The following is a 20,342-nucleotide window of genomic DNA, read 5'->3' as shown; positions in this document are numbered from 1 at the left end:
AGACCAAGCGGAGGCGGGACAGGTTTTTCTCCGGGTACTCTGGTTTTCCCTGTCATCTTTCATTCCAGCAACACTCTCCATTATCATTTCATAGCATCCCTATCAGTCATTAATTCACTTTGGGAGCGGCGACCCCATCGTACTAATAGCCTATATATATGATTCATTCATTACATCCCTGACCCGGTCACAGATTGGAAAACAGGTTGTAGGTTTTCATTTTCATTCACCTATCTAGCAAATTATTCAGATCTAGGCTTATGTGTTGATTATTTTCCAAGATAAAGAAATGTGCATGAAACAAATTCATGTTTCCTTTCCTTTTGATAGAATCATTTTACTTCACTCATTGGTTCACTTCCAGCAAATGTTGACAGCAGCAGGACACACTGGTATTTTTTAAATTATAATTGACTTTACATCACACCGACATAGATAGGTCTTATGACAAAGCTGGGACAGGAAAAGACTAGGAGTGGGAAGCAAGGTTAGTATATAACAGGTTGCCTACAACAGGGGTTTCTGTGTTCAGAAAGCTTCGGCTACATTCGGTTATGTAGGATGCTAAATGGTTTATTTTGTCAACTATTCAATACATATAAATTTTACATTTAGGAATTTATTATTAATTCCGCTTGAGACATGTTTCGCCCTCAAGGCAAAAATCAAGTACCTGATTAGTATTTAACATGCACAAATTAATACACATTACAATGGGAAAATTAAGTACGAGAAACTCTTGTACAATGGTGATGGTTAAACAATATAAGTTTAAAGAATAAGAAGTTGGCACCAATGCTTAAAATTACTGGGTAATTATAGCAGAGTTCAGCAGTGATGCTCTGAAGAATAATTGATGCACTCATAGGAAATTATAAAGTTTATAAAATTATTTACAGCATAACAATCGAGGGGAAAGGGTATAGTGCTCGGCGTCAATGTTTTTAACAAACATTACTGCCAATGGTTGGTAACTATAGAGTAAATTTGCTTATGCTATGAACTGCAGTGGAGAGATTAGAATGTTTACGGTAACTATAGAGTCAGAGCGATGTACATTCTAATCTCTCCACTGCAGTTCATAGCATAAGCAACTCCATTCTATTTCACTAGACCAGCAACAAAAAACTGTAACTTCGTCCCGAGGTCCTTCATACATTCATTCACGAAATATCAATTTAAGTCTCACCGGCATCTCACACCGATGTTTTCACACATCATTCCAAGCTACAAGAAGTCACCTAAGAAAAAGCAAAGGATTCAACCTGCAACATATTCCCAGTAATACATTTACCTACAAATAACTGCCATCATTGTTGCCACTCAAATGCACTGTTTACTCAATGACATCCATTGAGTCTCCGTCCATGCTGACCAGTTCACCGTACCGAACCCAGTGCTTCAACCAGACAACTTTCTGTCTGATGCCTATAGAACCTCATTTGGCTATGGAATATTTTCCCTGCCCCCTGTGATTATTAACTAAGATTAAACCACTCTGCATATTTCTGATATGTCAATGCTACAATCATCTTCCAACGATTAAAGCAACGGGACGCACTTGGTAATTTTTTTTTTTTTTTTTTTATATCCTTGCTCACCAAGCTGCTCTCTTGTAGATATGTATATAAACTGTAAACTCTCAACTGTTCAAGTGGATAATGTAAATTTACTGTATAGTTACCAACCATTGGCAGTAATTTTTGTTAAAAACATTGACGCCGAACACTATACCCTTTCTCCCCCGACTGTTATACTGTAAATAATTTTATGAACTTTATAATTTTCTATGAGTGCATCAATTATTCTTCACAGCACCACTGCTGAACTCTGCTATAATTACCCAGTAATTTTAAGCATTGGTGCCGACTTCTTAGTCTTTAAACTTATATTGTTTAACCATCACCATGGTACAAGAGTTTCTCGTACTTAATTTTCCCATTGTAATGTGTATTAATTTGTGCATGTTAAATACTAATCAGGTACCTGATTTTTGCCTTGAGGAGGTAATTTGACTGATGATGCCCTCAAAGAAGGGCGAAACATGTCTCAAGCGGAATTAATAATAAATTCCTAAATGTAAAATTTATATGTATTGAATAGGTGACAAAATAAACCTAAACATCCTACATTCAGTATCTACAATAAGGACAACAATGATTTTTATCACTTACGTTCGGTTATGACGAGAGACGGGGATTATGGGCATAAATAAGTTAGAATGCAAACATATTTAACCAAGGTGCAAGTGTCATACACACACACAACGGCCCTGCAGTGAGATTTGCATAAATATTAGCGGTCTGAACTATCAGAATCCCTAAAATGTATACAAATCACAGGCATACCTATAGAGGCTAGATTACACTTGTGCCTTGTTCATATAAGTTTGCATTCTAACCTATTTGTGCCTATAATTCCTTTCTACAGTATACTTATGACATCAAGATGTTATCTGCCGCGCTACGGGATCACACCCTAACTCCTGTCTTGTTGAAAGTCTGAGTGGCATGTGAGTTTCTTTAATATGTACAAGTGAATGGTAGCTTTGATTTTACAGTTTCATGGTGCTCTCTATGACTAGTCCTGTGGTGTGAATAGCTTGCTTAATCCCATGTTATTCTGAGTTCAACTTGATAATTGTCCCAGGTTGCATATAAACAAGCCTGGTATGAGGGGTGCGGTTGCTGTGTGCAATAACAGCTGGGTGAAAACCAAGAAAGATCCCTCCTAAAGTCGTATCAAATACTTGAGTTTCTCAAAAAATGAGCAGTTACGAGAGCAATGGATCCAAGGACGTAGGCATGATGGAAAGTGAAACACAGATTCATGCTGGGTGTCTTCCGAACATTTTTCCGATAGCGATTTTGCATGGTGGTGATTGTTTGAGTCATCAGTCCATACTGTTATATGTATTGAATAGGTGACAAAATAAACCTAAACATCCTACATTCAGTATCTACAATAAGGACAACAATGATTTTTATCACTTACGTTCGGTTATGACGAGAGACGGGGATTATGGGCATAAATAAGTTAGAATGCAAACATATTTAACCAAGGTGCAAGTGTCATACACACACACAACGGCCCTGCAGTGAGATTTGCATAAATATTAGCGGTCTGAACTATCAGAATCCCTAAAATGTATACAAATCACAGGCATACCTATAGAGGCTAGATTACACTTGTGCCTTGTTCATATAAGTTTGCATTCTAACCTATTTGTGCCTATAATTCCTTTCTACAGTATACTTATGACATCAAGATGTTATCTGCCGCGCTACGGGATCACACCCGTCCTTATTGCAACCTGGGACAATTATCAAGTTGAACTCAGAATAACATGGGATTAAGCAAGCTATTCACACCACAGGACTAGTCATAGAGAGCACCATGAAACTGTAAAATCAAAGCTACCATTCACTTGTACATATTAAAGAAACTCACATGCCACTCAGACTTTCAACAAGACAGGAGTTAGGGTGTGATCCCGTAGCGCGGCAGATAACATCTTGATGTCATAAGTATACTGTAGGCAGCTACAAAGAACGCACGGTTCCAACACCTTACACACTCCACCTTGTTTTTTACAACATATACGCTTCCAGGACAAAATCAACATGCACCAAGACGCATAATTTTCAACATATTTGACTAATGCCACCAACTATAAACATCGCGACTACGGAAGAAAACATGCTCCATTAACATTTCTAATAACTCCAACATTAGCAGCTGCCAAAAAATATCTCCAAATACATAACTAGTATTACCTGATCTGCAGCGGATCATTATAATACCAATTGTCTTTACATATAATATTTTTTACGGATCCATTTTGTTGGAACACTATATATACAAACCCCATTTATTCCAAATCAATGTACATGTTGTACCACATATAAACAACATTAATGTAATGTGTTTTTAACTAGACATGTGTGGCATACATACCACTGTTTTTGACTATATGCCCATTTTAACAACATTTTAATGCCTACATTAAGCAAATATTTTTATTCAAATTTTAACTTCATACTAAGTTTCAATCAGAAGTAATGGGCTTTACAAACTGAATTTAGCTTCTAGGATGTATGCAAGTAAGGTGTTGCATTGATATCTCAATCAGAAATGTTCAAGCCAGTGTTCTGTACTTTCATGTGACTAATCAATAGCCAATTGTGTAATTTATCAACCAATTTTAAATGTATATAGTTGAACTTGCCACTGTTGAGTTACACAAACATATGTGTGTTCCATATTATATAACCTAAAAATTGGATGGTAGTAACAGTAAGGTGATATGTGTCTTCATGAATGATGCACACTAGTCAATCATGCACTAGACATACCAACATTAATGATCAGTCTAAATTAGTCTAAGCTTTTACCACTATATGTGATGTTTTTGTGAACAATACAATTTTTAATGCATGTCAACTGAGGATGACCCCCTAGGGGTCGAAACTAGTCTTGACTATTTGACTATATTTACCTGCTTAATGTAAAATAAATTTGTATTGATAAGGTGGAGATTTGTATATATATTGTTTTTCTGTAAAGTCATCAGTCCATAGACGGGTTTGATGCAGCCCTCCATGCCACCCTATCCTGTGCTAACCTTTTCATTTCTACATAACTATTGCATCCTACATCTGCTTGTCATATTCATACCTTGGTCTACCCCTACCGTTCTTACCGCCTACACTTCCTTCAAAAACCAACTGAAGAAGTCCTAGGTGTCCTATCATTCTATCCCTTCTTCTTATCAAATTTAGCCAAATCGATCTCCTCTCACCAATTTGATTCAGTATCTCTTCATTCGTGACTCGATCCATCTATCTCACCTTCAGCATTCTTCTGTAACACCACATTTCAAAAGCTTTTATTCTCTTTCATTCTGAGCTAGTTATCGTCCATGTTTCACTTCCATACAATGCCATGCTCCACACGAAAATCTTCAAAAACATCTTTCTAATTCCTATATCAATGTTTGAAATGAGCAAATTTCTTTTCTTAAGAAAGTTCTTCCTTGCTTGTCCTAGTCTGCATTTTATGTCCTCCTTACTTCTGCCATCGTTAGTTATTTTACTACCCAAGTTACAATATTCATCTACTTCCTTTAAGATTTCAGTTCCTAATTTAATATTTCCTGCATCACCTGCCTTCGTTCGACTGCACTCCATTACTTTTGTTTTGAACTTATTTATTTTCATCTGCCTTCGTTCGACTGCACTCCATTACTTTTGTTTTGGACTTATTTATTTTCATCTTGCACTCCTTACCCAAGACTTCGTCCATACCATTCAGCAGCTTCGAGATCTTCTGCAGTCTCAGATAAAATAACAACATCATCGGCAAATCTCAAGGTTTTGATTTCCTCTCCTTGGACTGTGATTCCCTTTCCAAATTCCTCTTTGATTTCCTTTACCGCCTGTTCTATGTAAACACTGAAAAGGAGGGGAGACAAACTGCAGCCTTGCCTCACTCCTTTCTGAATTGCTGCTTCTTTTTCAAAGCCCTCGATTCTTTTCACTGCAGACTGTTTTGTATACAGATTGTAGATAATTCATCGTTTCTCGGTATCTGATCCCAATCACCTTCAGAATCTTAAATAGCTTGGTCCAATCAACATTATCGAATGCCTTTTCCAGATCTACGAATGCCATGTACGTGGGCTTGTCCTTGATTCGATCATCTAAGATCAGGCGTAAAGTCAGGATTGCTTCACGTGTTCCTACATTTCTTCTGAAGCCAAACTGATCTTCTCCCAACTCAGCTTCAACTTGTTTTTACATTCTTCTATAAATAATACACGTTTAAATTTTGCAGGCATGAGATACTAAACTAATGGTGTGGTAGTTTTCACACCTGTCAGCACCGGCTTTCTTGGGAATTCTGCCGAAAATCAGATGGAATTTCTCCGGTCTCATACATCTTACACACTAAATGGAATAACCTTGCCATGCTGGTTTCTCCTAAGGCAGCAGTAATTCAGAGAGAATGCCATCAATTCCAGGGGCCTTGTTCCTATTTAGGTCACTCACAGCTCTGTCAAACTCTGACCTCAAAATTGGGTCTCCCATTTCATCAGCATCAGCCTCTTCATGTTCCAGAACAAAATTATCCACATCTTTACCTTGATACAACTGTTGGATATGCTCCTGCCATCTTTCTGCTTTGTCTTCTTGCCCTAGAAGTGGCTTTCCATCTGAGCTCTTAATATTCATACACCTTGATTTCCTTTCTCCAAAGGTTTCCTTGATTTTCCTGTATGCAACATCTACCTTTCCTAGGACCATACAACCTTTGACATCCTTGCACTTCTCCTTCAGCCATTCTTCCTTAGCTACCTTGCACTTTCTATCCACTTCATTCTTTAATCGCCTGTATTCTTTTCTGCCCTCTTCATTTCTACCATTCTTGTATTTTCGTCGTTCATCAATCAGGTCTAGTATCTCCTGAGTTATCCACTGATTCTTAGTTGACCTTTTCTTCCTTCTTAACATTTCTTCAGAAGCCCTACTAACTTCACTTTTCATGACTATCTACTCTTCCTCTATTGTGTTTCCTTCAGCCTTTTCATTTAGCCCTTGTGCAACATGTTCCTTGAAACAATCCCTCACACTCTTTTCTTTCAACTTGTCTAGATTCCATCTTTTTGCATTCTTTCCTTTCTTCAACTTCAGATGGCATTTCAAGACCAACAAATTGTGGTCAGAGTCCATGTCTGCTCCTGGGAAAGTTTTGCATCCAACGCTTGGTTTCTGAATCTCTTCCTAATCATAATGAAGTCTATTTGATTCCTTCCAGTGTCTCCAGGTTTCATCCACATATACAGCCGTCGTTTGTGGTGTTTGAACCAAGTATTGGCAAGGACTAAATTATCAGTGCAGAATTCAAACAGCCGACTTCCTCTTTCGTTCCTTTGTCCCAATCCAAATTCTCCTACTGTTTTACCCTCTCTTCCTTGGCCTACCACTGAATTCCAGTCTTCCATCACACTTAGATTCTCGCCACCTTTTACATATTGTGTTAAATTTTCTATCTTCATATACAGACCTGCACTATTGTGGTGGGCATTGGTTTGGTGTCTCCCTCGACGACACTATGCTGGTCATAGTAGCTTACCCGCTGCCCTATTTTCTTATTCATTATTAAACCAACTCCTGCATTTCTCCTGTTTGATTTTGTGTTGATAATTCGGTAGTCACCTGACCAAAAATCCTGTTCTTCCTGCCAATGTACTTCACTTATACCAACTACATCTAACTTTAGTCTATCCATCTCCCTTTTCAGATTCTCCAACCTACCACAACGATTCAAACTTCTAACATTCCACGCTCCAACTCGCAGAATGTCAGTATCCATCTTCCTGATGATCGCCCCTTCTCGTGTAGTCCCCACCCGGATATCCCAATGGGGGACTAGTTTACTTCGGGAATATTTTACTCGGGAGGAAGCCATCATCAGTACATCATTCATACTGAGAGAGCTGCATGTCCTCGGGAGTTAGATACGGCTGTAGTTTCCCGTTACTTTCAGCCGTGTAACAGTATCAACACAGCTAAGCCATTTTGAGCATTATTACAAGGCTGTATCAGTCAATCATCTACTCTGCCGCCCTTGCAACTACCGAAAGGCTGCTACCCCCCTTTCGATGAACCATTCCTTAGTCTGGTCTCTCAACAGATACCCATCCAATATGGTTGCACCTGCGGCTCAGCTATCTGCTTCATTGGGACACGCAAGCCTCCCCACCGCGGCAAGATCACATGGTTCGCACGGGAGGTTTGAATGGTATCTAAAGGGGAAATTATTAGGGCTTCCTCCCAAATATACGCTCAACAGACGCTGTTACCTCTATAAATTTGGGTGTTTTGCATAGCATAGAACAAGTCTGAGTGTAAGAAGAAAGGGAAAGAGGGATAATAGAAGAATGGTTGTCAAACTGTTAAAAGATTCGAACATAACAAGACTATTGCAAGTTCACCACCTCCTCGAAGGCAGCGGAAAGCAAATTACATCAAAGCAGTGTATCTATAATTTGTGTATGGAGTTAAATGTAGGAGATTAAAACATTCTGTTCAGAACATCCATACAAAACTGAACTGTCTGAAGGGAATTTTTACTGAAAATCAAATATACTCATAAATCACCCAAAGACCATGAATTCTTTTATTTTCCTAGTTGCTTTACATCGCACCGACACAAATAGGTCTTATGGCGACGATGGGATAGGCCTATTAGTCGAAAGGAAGCGAGCATGGCCTTAATTAAGGTACATCCCCAGCATTTGCCTGGTGTGAAAATGGGAAACCACGGAAAACCATCTTCAGGGTTGCCGACAGTGGGATTCGAACCCACTATCTCCTGGATGAAAGCTCACAGCTGCGTGCCCCTGCCAAGGTGGAGTCAGAAGGCCAGCACGTCAACCATCTGAGCCACTCAACCCGGCAGATGGCAACTTCATCAGAGGAGTTAATGAGATGAAATGAACGACGTGATACATAATAGTAGGAAGGGAGACGGTGAAACATGGACCCAGCACATAGCCTACTCCTGTCAAATAGCACCAAGGAGTCTGTTCAAGGCTTAACATACTCATCTGACCGATTAATCACCATTAACAGCATCATATGCCCTCACTTCATATGAACACTGTGGAGAGGTCTGGAATTGAATCCGCGCATATGGCACTCAATCTAGTGATTAAAAATTGTATACCACCACCTCTCCTACCCTGTCGGCCAACATTCTGAAGGTTAATTTTTTTACCAATGGGTCTCAAATCTTCTAACCGTGGTGTTAGACCATACATACTTGACATCTTAGCAATCATTTATTTCATAAAGTGGCCTTCAGATGGGCTAATTAAAACATAATCTTCACATTTTGTGTAAATAGGGATGCTTGAAATGCTACGAGTTACAGTGTTCAGCCATGAAATGTTGACAGAAATATGTTGGGAAAAGGGGAGTCTTATTTTTGATGTTCCAATATTTTTGTACTTTCAGCTCATCTGGAATGGGAAGAATTTTTTTAGTGCCATTTGTCACACCAACCCAGACAAGTCCTATGGCGACAATGGAACAGGAAAAGGTTATGATTGGGAAGGGCGCAACGTGGCCTCAATTAAGATACAACCCGAGCATTTTCCTGTTGAGAAAATGGAAAATCACAAAAATCAGAGTTGCTGACAGTGGGGATTAACCCTAGAACGGTAACGTTAATTTCCTGTACATTATAGGTTATGATGAGTAAAATGTACTATCTGCGCACTTTTTATCGATAGATTTGTGTACGGGTTTGAGGAGTAAGGAGGGAGCAATTCCAGTTCCAGTAGTACTACCAACTGAATGGAAATAAAATCTGAATTGAATCGATAATATGATCGATCGATATGAATTTTGCTAACCCTTTGTTATCTTAAGCCAACAACTGTGTCACACACACATTATATAACATTATATAACATTTCTCGATGCGAATCTTATTCCTAGAGTGAATTCTCTAGTTTGGCATTGCTGTGTAAATAACAACAGTACTAGTACCGGTATGTAAAGTGTACGCCAGATGTCGCATAGCGATGCATAAGCGATTCATAGGTTGTGTTTCAAAGGTTGCCAATACGAATCTCTAAGATTGCCGACGTCGACCAATTCAGCACTAGGGTGTAAATCTATCCAGAAAAGGTGCGCAGATACTACACATATTTCAGTTAGTGTTAATAAAATATATTTTATTGGAACAGTTGCAATTTAATCATACTCAAACGGTTCCTTTCACTAAAAAAAATAAACAAATTAAAAATTGCATTTAATCATTTAGAAGAATTGTCAAAAAATGCACATATTTCCCACATAGCTGAAAGTTTCTCTTTATTCAACACTCTGGGCACTTTTTCTTTTGATGCACCAAAAATTAATTTGTGACATTCCAAAGAATAGGTTGTTATATGTCTTCTCTTGGTGTAGGACAGTACGCACAATATATTCTCGATCCTTTTTGAGATGGCAGTTGTTTGCCACTGCAACTTCTTTCTTTTCATAAGCCACATCTTGAATAACGTTTCCAAGTTCCTTGCTGAGTGTCGGTTGTTTTAACCTTTCAAACTGCCATTCATTTGTCTGTTTGGTGTGCAAATTTAACATGAACTGCAACTGGATAGGGGTTTACTCACATCTTCGTTCTTCTTGTATAAATAATGGACATAAGTTATGTACACATTGACTGTGGCCATGTTCATTATATTAAAGAAGAAGCACAGTGGCCACCATTTGGTTTTATGGTTACAGTTCATATTATGGCTCATCTGATCATATGAATCTACACCTCCTTTGGTGCCATTGTAATTAATCACCATCACAGGCTTTTCAGTGCTTTCTTGAATAGCTGAATCATTGTGTGCAGGTGATATCAAAGTCACAAGTTTCTGGGCATTTGGTTTGTAGGAAACAACTGCCAAATCTTCATGGAACAACAAAATAGATGTCCCCGGTTTTCTGTTTTGAAACTTGGGGTTAATAAACTCAGATGGAAACACTTTTGTTTTCCTTTATAGTACCTATAACAAACAGTTTATCTTCTTTCAAAAGCGACTGAACTAGTGGTATGCTGCAAAACCAGTTGTCCATTGTTACACTGCGATTGGAACCTTGTATAGATGCCACCAAAGTTTTGACAAAGTAGTCGGCGAAGGCTGGCCATCTGGGACAGATCCTTTTCTTAAGTAAGGAATAACATGGCCACAACATACTTTGTTAAACTGTCACACGTTATCACAATTTTTATGCCCTACTTGGTTGGTTTGGAGGGGATGTACATCGTAAACGGACATCGACCCCTTAAGCCAACCAACTGCTCGTCAATGGTCACACATGAACTTGGTTTGTAGAAATTCCTGTAGTTACTGATGAATAATTCCCATATTTCAAATATAGGTGCCAGTTGGGTTTGCTGTTTGCGATCAGGTCGGGTATTTTTATCATCAAATCATAAACAATTTATCAGAAAATTAAATCTCTTCTCGGACATTGTGACCCGACATCTATTGCCACTATACGAACTTTCAAAGAGGATTTCGGTAGTTAAATGATTGTCTTTTAATGCAACAGATAATATAATAATTCCAAGCAATGCGTACAATTCAGTCAACGTCACTTCCGCTAAATTTGCACTATTTGGAACTTTCTAATTTTGTCTTTGGCAAAGAATTTCTTCATTTGTGTGCAGCAGTATTATTTGCATAATCTCATCCAAAAAATATAGCATGAAGCATTCTTCTGGTTCGTTAGCAGAGACAGTAATTGCACAAGGACCAGATCGTATATGAATGATGTTCCTTTTAGGAACTTTACCCTTAAGAATTTCACTACACGTGTTCCACACAAAGCCATTTTTCCCAACAATTTGATTACTGTCCAAAATCCTAACAATATTATGCTTTCCTCAGTTTTCATTGCCGTCATGTTGCTGTTCATTTCCTTTTCTTTCCTGGTACGTTTGAAATTCTTCTTTTCTCTGAAGTTGTTCCAGCAGATGGTTATAAGGATGTAATATTTTTACAAATTCAGTCTTCGGGATCCAAACCATCTGCATAGGGGATGATGTCTGGGTCAGCATCGCTATCATATAATGACTCATCTCGTAATTCATTTTCTTCATCAAGAAAGTTCTCTTCACCACTCTCTTCATCAGATGTATTTTCTTCTAGTATCCACAGGATGTCCTCTGGATCCATGGAAGTAGCTATATTGTTTCTAAGAAAAGAAAAATGGAATTATTGGACCCATCGGAAGTTAAAAATTACGTTCCATATAGCATATTCTTGACAAATTAAATGCAAATTGTATAATGCAGCATGAGAAACCACAACCACAGTATATACAGTACATAAAGTATTAAGAAAACACATGTAAAAGACGAACATGCATATAAGAATTCAATGCGTGGTTGTTGACTATATACAAAAAGTAAGCATACACAATCAGTAACCATGCGTATTTTTAATCATAAATATTAACGGGCATTGGTAATGATGTGTAATACTCACGTAGTGACTTCTGCGTACGATGGTCAGCTGCTGAGAAGGAAGCTTACACAGGTCTCATCACGCCACAGTCTTCACGATAACAAAACAAGGGTAGAGTAGCTGTAAAGCTCAGGGAGATAATTTCTTCCAGTCGGCGAAGGGGCACGTGGTTATGAGTCATATGCATAAAATTTACTCACATTACCATACTAGGGTTAAATCCACCATCTCCCAACTACCAACTCACTGCAACGTGACCCAAACCACGTGGCCAAATTATTCATTGGAACGGGAAGAAATTATTTTACAGAAGAGAAATTCTACACTCCCCTAAACTCAGACATATTTTCTGGTTAAACATTAGTTTCTAGACCTATTTATATATATTTGTGAAAGTTATAATCCAAAAGAGCAAATGAAAAAAAAGTATTATTAGTAAGTACATTTGACCTACTTAATTGAGAATATCAGAGATGAAATCAGTAATTTATAATGTCCAGCACCATCTCAAAAATACTTTCACAGAATATTTTTAGGGAGAACAGATATCTAGTATGCATACAAGTTTTGTTATATGCTGACATTCAAGCTAAGGGAAGCTATTAATCTTCTAGTTTTCATTTCTTTCTTTTCTTTTTTTTTTTCTTTTTAAATACAAGCACTATGAATGCAAGGTTATGAAAATTGTTTATGACTAATGCATATGACTGTGTCAAAAATACTAGCCAGCTAAGGGAGCTATTAATGTTCTGGTTTTCAAAGAAATAATAAAACATGTGGGCCTAAGTGCAACAATGGCAAGTTAATAAAAACTGTTTTGTATGACAAAGGCATACGACTGCTTCAAAAATACTAGTCAAGTGAGGGTAAAAGCATCGCTTAAACAGTGTTTCTGTTTCTTTCCTCATTTTAACAAAATTATGAGCTGCTTTGCCAAAATCGTAAGGATGCACTCGGTTCACCCAGAAGTGGTAGTGGGTATAATAGGTTTTAAGAAGTAGTACAACTAAACAAACATCCTCTATTAACACTAACCAGAAGGGAAAAAGGAGGAAGTGTGACATTCAAAAAATTAAAATATTGGCAAAAGAAAGAGAAGAGTCATGAAGGGCATGGAAATGAGACCCCATAGGCCTTGCATACCTAATACCATCAGAGTCATGATGATGATGTTTAAAGGGGCCTAACATCGAGGTCATCGGCCCCTAATGGTACGAAATGAGATGAAATGGAATGACAAATTAAAAGTCCAAAATTCTCCACTGACCAGAATTCAAAACGTGAGGACGAAGAATGAATGGATATGAATTTAAAACAATCAGTGGATGCAACCCGCAATGCCTTATATTCACAGAAACTGGCATAAAACAATAGGATTACTGACCAAGGGACGGCTGCTATAGGATAACACTGAATCGATGATGCAGTCAAAAGGGGGTCCAAAATCCAAGTTATCAGCCCCTCATAACAGTACTTATCGCTAGGAAAGTAGAACCATGGTATCTGTCATGTTGCGGTACTAATCAAAAGTAGCCGAGACTCGCGGTATTCCACACATTATGGTACTACTCGCAGGTTAGGAAATTAGACATAATACAGACCTATGGTTTTTCCTCACATTGCGGCGCCATTTACAGGTAATGCAACCATATGGTGTTCATCACATTAGAGTACTAACCACAGGGACGTGCACTATCCCGTGGTGTTCCTCATATAGTGGGTACTAATCATAGGTAAGGCAGAACCATGGTAGATATCATCCTATGGTCCTGCTCATATGGTGGAACTTGTCACAGGTGCTGCAAAATCCGACCGCACGGCGCTCCTGTGTGCTACTAATCACAAACCTATTTGGTATCTAATATAGTGGTAATACGCGCAAGTAAAAGCGACCCATGGTGTTCTCGCGTGGTGGTACTAATCACAAGTAGTTCCATGGTTCCAAGACAATCATCCCTTGGTCGCCCCTTTTAGTCGCCTCTTACGACAGGCAGGGGATACCGTGGGTGAATTTTTCGTCTGCCTCACCCACATGGGGGGGGGGGGTGTTTGGTCCGCGAGAAGTATTTTATTTCCCTCAAGTCCGCCGGCAAGCCGGTTAGGACCGCCCCCTATCCGCCACCTGGGACGCGCCATGTGGGAGTATCACCTCTCTCCCTGCAACGCCTGCGTAGCAGGTTCGTGGCCATCAGAGTCAGAAAGAAACAAGAGTTTACCAAAGGAGGTCACCCAGAGGGAAGTCTCTTCTATTCCCTATTGGGATCTCCAGAAATTCATAAACAAAACTGCCACATAAATTTTATTATCCACCCCGCAAGGTCAATAACTTTATGACGATACAAATCTTAACTGGAATTGCTTTTAGGGGAGAGATGTATTCATTACAATAGCCAGGGACTCACCAACTTGCAACAAGAAGTGCATTTACATTAATAACCTAATGAAATGTTGCATGCACCATCACTATCCAGTAGTTCAATAGCTACTAGCACCGTCATTGGCAGAGATACAGTGGGAAATGTCATTCCCACAAATCAACACACACATCCCATCACCAACCCATGCAGAATAAAAAATAAATTATATGTCAGTGGAATATTTTCCTTTGAAACATACGTTAATGCAGTCGAGGGTATAGTTTCATAAACAGCCCTGGATTAGTAGTGCATTTTTGTACATAACGGGAACACTGTTTAGAACAGGCATACTTCATTATTTAAATTTTTGCCATTACTGAACATAGAATGCGCTGCTGTCACCCTAGGAATACTTCATTAAAAATGAACTTTTATCGAATGTAAAATGTGTTGCTGTTGCCCCCAGCCCAATGGTATCCACACTTTATTAATTTACTTTTTCCCCGCCATCATACGTAGAATTTGCTGTTGCCCTAGGCTAGTTTGCAGTCCTAACCTGAAGGCTTGGTCATAAAAGGAGGAAGGAGGACTCCCTTTACATTGGTTGCCCTAATATCAGAGTCGGATGAAAACTAAATGTGAAGGCCTACTGTTTGTTGTGACATGTTTTGTCTCTTCTATTGCCACTCATCTCCAATAGACAGTAGCATGCTGTTACTCTGAATCACACATGTTCTGATAACTGCTGGTATGTGGCACACTGGTTCATCATAGTATCCCAGCTATTTGATCTCTGCTATGAGGCATTGATAGGAATGAGGAGTGTGCACACTTAACAGAAAGCAGAAGAGCAGTGTTCACCACCATCTAAGGCACAATCGTTCCAGATCTGGAACTTGGCAGTGGTAGAACGCCAGCCTAGTAGTTCGTGAAAAGCGAAAAAATTGTGCAGTTGTTTTTCCTTTTTTACATTTGATCAAGCATTTCACATGACAGCATTGCTTTTAACAGCAACATTTCAATTGGTTAATATTGTAATTTTGATAGGAATACCGACATCATTGTGATGACCCACGTCGAGCTGAGTTTAACATGGCTAGGCTGAGTAGCTCAGATGGTTGAGGCACTGGCCTTCTGACCTCAACTTGGCAGATACGATCCTGGCTCAGTCCGGTGGTATCTGAAGGTGCTCAAATAAGGTACGTCAGCCTCATGTCGGTAGATTTACTGGCATATAAAAGAACGCCTGCAGAACAACATTCCAGCACCTCAGTGAATCCAAAAATCTTTTGAAGTAGTTACTGGGATGTAAAAACATTATTATAATATTATTATTATCATCATTAGTTTAAGATGGGAAAATGGGTGGTTGAATACTGTAGGGAAAACTAGGGTAATTAGAACATGGGATAACTAGAACATTTACATATGAATACCATATGTAGGAAAATAAAATACAAAATTGATAGGAAATTACATCTTACAGTTGTTCAGACTATGTGTCACATTTCATTGGTTAATATTAATTGTTATGGAATTTATAAGTATTCATATTTTAGCACGATGTTCTAATTACCCCCATGATCTAATTACCCCTGGCTCCCCTAATGGAACGTGGTATTTCATTTTACAATAACAACAAGTAGGATCTTAGCTATAAGTATTATCCACACACTTTATCTTGGTGCATTTGTGTATGGGGGTGAGGAGTAAGGAGGGAGCTGTCCCGGTATCGATAGTGCTGCCTGGTGCTGCCAACTGAATGAAAATGAAATCTGAATTGAATCGAGAATATGATCGATCGATATGAAATTTCTAAACCGTTATCATCTTAAGCCAACAACTATGTCACATACACATTATATAACATTATAAAACATTTCTCGATGCGAATCTTGTTCCTAGCATGAATTCTATACTTTGGCTTTGTTGTGTAAACAACAACAGTACTAGTACGTAAAGTGTACGCTAGATGTTGCACAATGATGCTTAAGCGATTCATAGTTTGTGTTTCAAAGGTTGCCAGTACGAATCTCGAAGATCGCCGAGGTCGACCGATTCAGCACTAGGGTGTAAATGCACCAAGATAAAGTGTGCAGATAATACTTCAAATAGGGCCTAAACCATAACACTCAATGTATCTTTCTTATGGTTGGTTATACACAAAAATAGCTCATGGCAGATATTTGTTCTATCCAAACCAAACCCCATGGCACTATAGCCCTTGAAGGGCCTCGGCCTACCAAGTGACCGCTGCTCAGCCCGAAAGCCTGCAGATTACGAGGTGTCGTGTGGTCAGCACGACGAATCCTCTCAGCGTTATTCTTGGCTTTCTAGACCGGGTCACCGTCAGATAGCTCCTCAATTCTAGGCTGAGTGGACCTCAAAACAGCCCTCAGGTCCAGGTAAAACTCCCTGACCTGGCCGGGAATCGAACCCGGGGCCTCCGGGTAAAAGGCAGGCACGCTACCCCTACACCACGGGGCCGGCTATATTTGTTCTATCAGTATGCCTTTTTCCGATACAGTGTAAAATAAAGGAAAAATCAGTGGCAGTCATGTGAAAACTTAAGTCCAAAAGCTGATAACTAACTCTGTAGAATGTAGAGAGATCATTCTAGCAATGTTCTACAGGCTCTGCATTCTTTAAAATTAATCCATTACTTGGCTTTCTTTTACACTGCAATAGATCAAATCAAGATTCACAATAAAGGAAAAAAAAAACACGAGTCTGCAGAGAGAGAATTTTACAATATTAGGTAGTGCAATATTGTACAATTAAAGCCTATTATATCTGTTTGTGATTCAAATCAAACCATGATTATTATTGTCACTGTCCACTTGAATTTTTCCCAACTAACCAGCTTTAACAGATGATTAGTCCCTAAAAATATACAAGAACATAATTTGATACATATACGAGAATTAAATAAGTTGTTTTTTTCTTTTCTTTTTCCCCTTCAAGAAATCCCATGCAAAGGGAATAGTTACGAGTAATCAACTTTTGTTAACTGGAAGCAGCAAATGTCTTTGAACAACACATGATACATCAACATCATAGGCACTTGAAATCAGAATGAATCTGTCCATTAAACAGAAGATCTCAACAGGCCTACTTGAAATAAACAGTGCTGGGGAAACTCTTGAGTTATTTCATACAATTTTCGACCATACATCTTACATAGGCTTTAACATCAACATTCACACATTCCTATGAAAATAAAACATAAGGATGGAAAACTATAATCCTAACAGAAAAATCAACCATTCTAGTCAGAATATTCCGAATTCTCACATGGAACACGCTTTAGAAATCCACACTAGGTCATTATTTAAGAGCTGCAGTTCTATCTACTAGCAGCTACAAGCAAACGGAATACTCTTCCAAAACTGTACCAACAACTAGAATACCCTCCAAAACATTCACCAGAACTGAAAAATTTATGCATATAGCCAATGAGGGTATACAATTTCTTAAACCGTTTCTCACCGACATACGACTCCCTCGTTTTTGACATGATCCAGAAAAGAGTGCCGACTCCCACAAACGCCGACCTAATCGAATGCTACACAAATTTTTCAGTACAGGTATGGTGGAATTTATGGTCTAATTTATTTATACGAAAAAACTTTCAAGAGTACTAAACATCACGCAAATACCCGCTTTTGTGGAGTAACTCGAACACTTACGGGCAAGTCCCAGGTAAGTCGAAAAGCTTGATGGCATTCTTAACTAAAATCTTAATAGGCATATTAAATAAAAGGGATCAGCTGAAAATGCAGGGCAAAATTACAGTCTCACAAGTCGAGCCCTTTCTTCCGACTAAACATTGAAATATATCAATCAAAGCTGCCAAAGCTTGCTCCAGTGTTGCAACATAAGAAAATGAAACTTGAAAACGCCCGTCGCCCTCGACAAATGCTATCGCAATTCGGCGTTATACACAAATCTTCTCACATAATCCTGTAGGAATGGCAACACTCCAAAAATATTACATCTATAATAGGTTACCATGGCCTCTTATTCGCAGAAATTTGTTCTGGCTGTTTATCTTCTCCTTTATGTCGTCCAAACCATTCATACCAGAACTTGCGAATCGCAGAAAACATACTGGGTTCTCCAAACTATAATATTCCACTAGCAGTGCACTTAATATGCATGGTGTTTGAGTTGATGCCACAATTAGGAGCTAGACGTCAGAATTAAAGATAACAAGAGTCATGCAGAATCTCTTGTTACTTCAAACATCACCAATAATTTTCATCACGATCAACACGGCAAACATTATGAAAAAGCTACACACATATGGTAGCAGTATACCAACGTAACAAATGCTAAATAAATATCCCTATAGAGGGACATCCCAAAAGAAACATTTCATTTGAGAATGGCAAAACGCCATCACAGGCGGATTTCAACCAGGATCACTCATCAGATAAACATCACCGTGTGACAACACCTTCAATTTTAGCTCTCAAAAGTATCCATAGCAACATTATGTGGAGCATTATAGAGGGCGATAGGCCTACGGGAGTTTACTGTGTTTAAACATTAAATTCAGATTCAAACTAAAATCAAAGATCAAATATGTTGTTACGTACCGCTAGGTAAACGTGGTAAACAAACGCCATAAGGCCAAATCAAACAATATCAGAATTGGCAATAAGTTGCTGAAATAATGCACTACTTACAATATAATAACGTGGGATATAGACTTCCTCTAGAGTTTGCCACTAAAATCGCTACTAGATTGCCGAATTCTAACGCCTGCAATGAAATCTCTCCCTCAGTAATTTCTATGAACACAAAGATTTGAATTAAATAGCTTTATTATAATAATTTTGGCAGTTATGGAGTTACGCACGTAAAAAAATTGTCCATCCAATTAAATGCAAAGAGCTACTATTAAGAAATATCCACCAAAGATAAAATACGTGGACTCACAAAGTGTCTTGGTTCGTTATGATACGGCACCCGTATGTCAATTTATCAACTCTTGTAAAGACTCGCTTAAAACTTTAAATTAGAAGACCAAACAACCCAATACTAATGATTAAATATATCTGTTGTCGTTTTTGTCCGAAATTACACTACCATACTTCTTGTGTTGTCGAAACTTTTGTTGAAATAGCAGCTGTTTGGCAAGAAAGCTCACTCTGCTGTACTAAACAATGTAAATAGGGGACTTTTAAGACTGTGTAGATATGGATAAGGTTCGAAATTCTTACATATAAATATTCTCATTTACTACAGTACCCTTGCGACGCTTATCTCCAGTAAAAAAGAAGGCCCAAGAAGCATGCACATAGGACTAAATGAGTGATAAAAGAGAATGGTGTTCAGGTACAATTAGGTAACACAAAATCAATTTACTGTTCATATTAAGTCTTCTAACAACATGCACAGGACGAATAGAAATGCATAGTGTAATGACTTCACCGCCGTCTCGATCCTCTTGTACTGCCTGCTCTATGCCACTAGTTTAACAAGGAAGGCGCGACTACCAAAATTTCTCCAAGTCGCCGTAAGAGTGCAGCTGTAGACGCACAATCTTCGCTGTCAGTGTGGGTGTAGCACTGTGTTATTGGTGCATGAATGTGTGTGAAAACCTGAGTTATTTTGTACAATGAGCAAACGTGTCTGGTCACTTCCGTTTGTACAAGAGATATTTTTCATAGAACTGTGAAATGAATTAATCATGTTATGCTTATAGATATTTCAAAAGTGATTTTAAGGTGTTGGTACTTGTTTCTCTCCGTTCGTGCAAGGTATACTTTTTTGTAGAATTGAAACTTCAGATTCTTTCCCCGAAATTGCCAATCTCGGCAAGGTGGTTCGCAGCCAGAAAAGATAGGACTCCATGAAATACCATCTAGAAGGGAATTAAGAGAAAAGGCAAGGATTTAATAAATGAACAAATTGGATATCCTCAGATTACTCCCGCCTCT

At 38.6% G+C, this 20,342-nt stretch overlaps 1 protein-coding gene across 7 annotated transcripts in view; it reads right to left on the bottom strand.

Annotated features, from left to right (window-relative positions):
- The window catches only part of LOC136858074 (sentrin-specific protease 1), a 322,570-nt gene extending 303,887 nt beyond the window's left edge, over positions 1-18,683 (bottom strand). For 3 of the 7 annotated variants that reach the window (XM_067137329.2, XM_067137330.2, XM_068225408.1), the window contains exon 1: positions 18,406-18,683. In XM_067137329.2, the coding sequence (XP_066993430.1) occupies positions 18,406-18,503 (98 nt within the window). In that variant the 5' untranslated portion in view covers positions 18,504-18,683. Of the gene's footprint in view, positions 1-12,058; positions 12,275-18,083; positions 18,355-18,405 lie in introns of those variants that run through there. The other 4 variants (XM_067137333.2, XM_067137335.2, XM_067137336.2 and 1 more) reach the window with 4 other exon arrangements.
- Positions 18,684-20,342: the final 1,659 nt, after the last annotated feature.

The sequence above is a fragment of the Anabrus simplex genome, chromosome 1, assembly GCF_040414725.1.
Source record: "Anabrus simplex isolate iqAnaSimp1 chromosome 1, ASM4041472v1, whole genome shotgun sequence".
Lineage (NCBI taxonomy): Eukaryota > Metazoa > Arthropoda > Insecta > Orthoptera > Tettigoniidae > Anabrus > Anabrus simplex.
The sequence above is the reverse complement of the archived record's forward strand: the minus strand, read 5'-3'. Positions and strand labels throughout refer to the sequence as shown.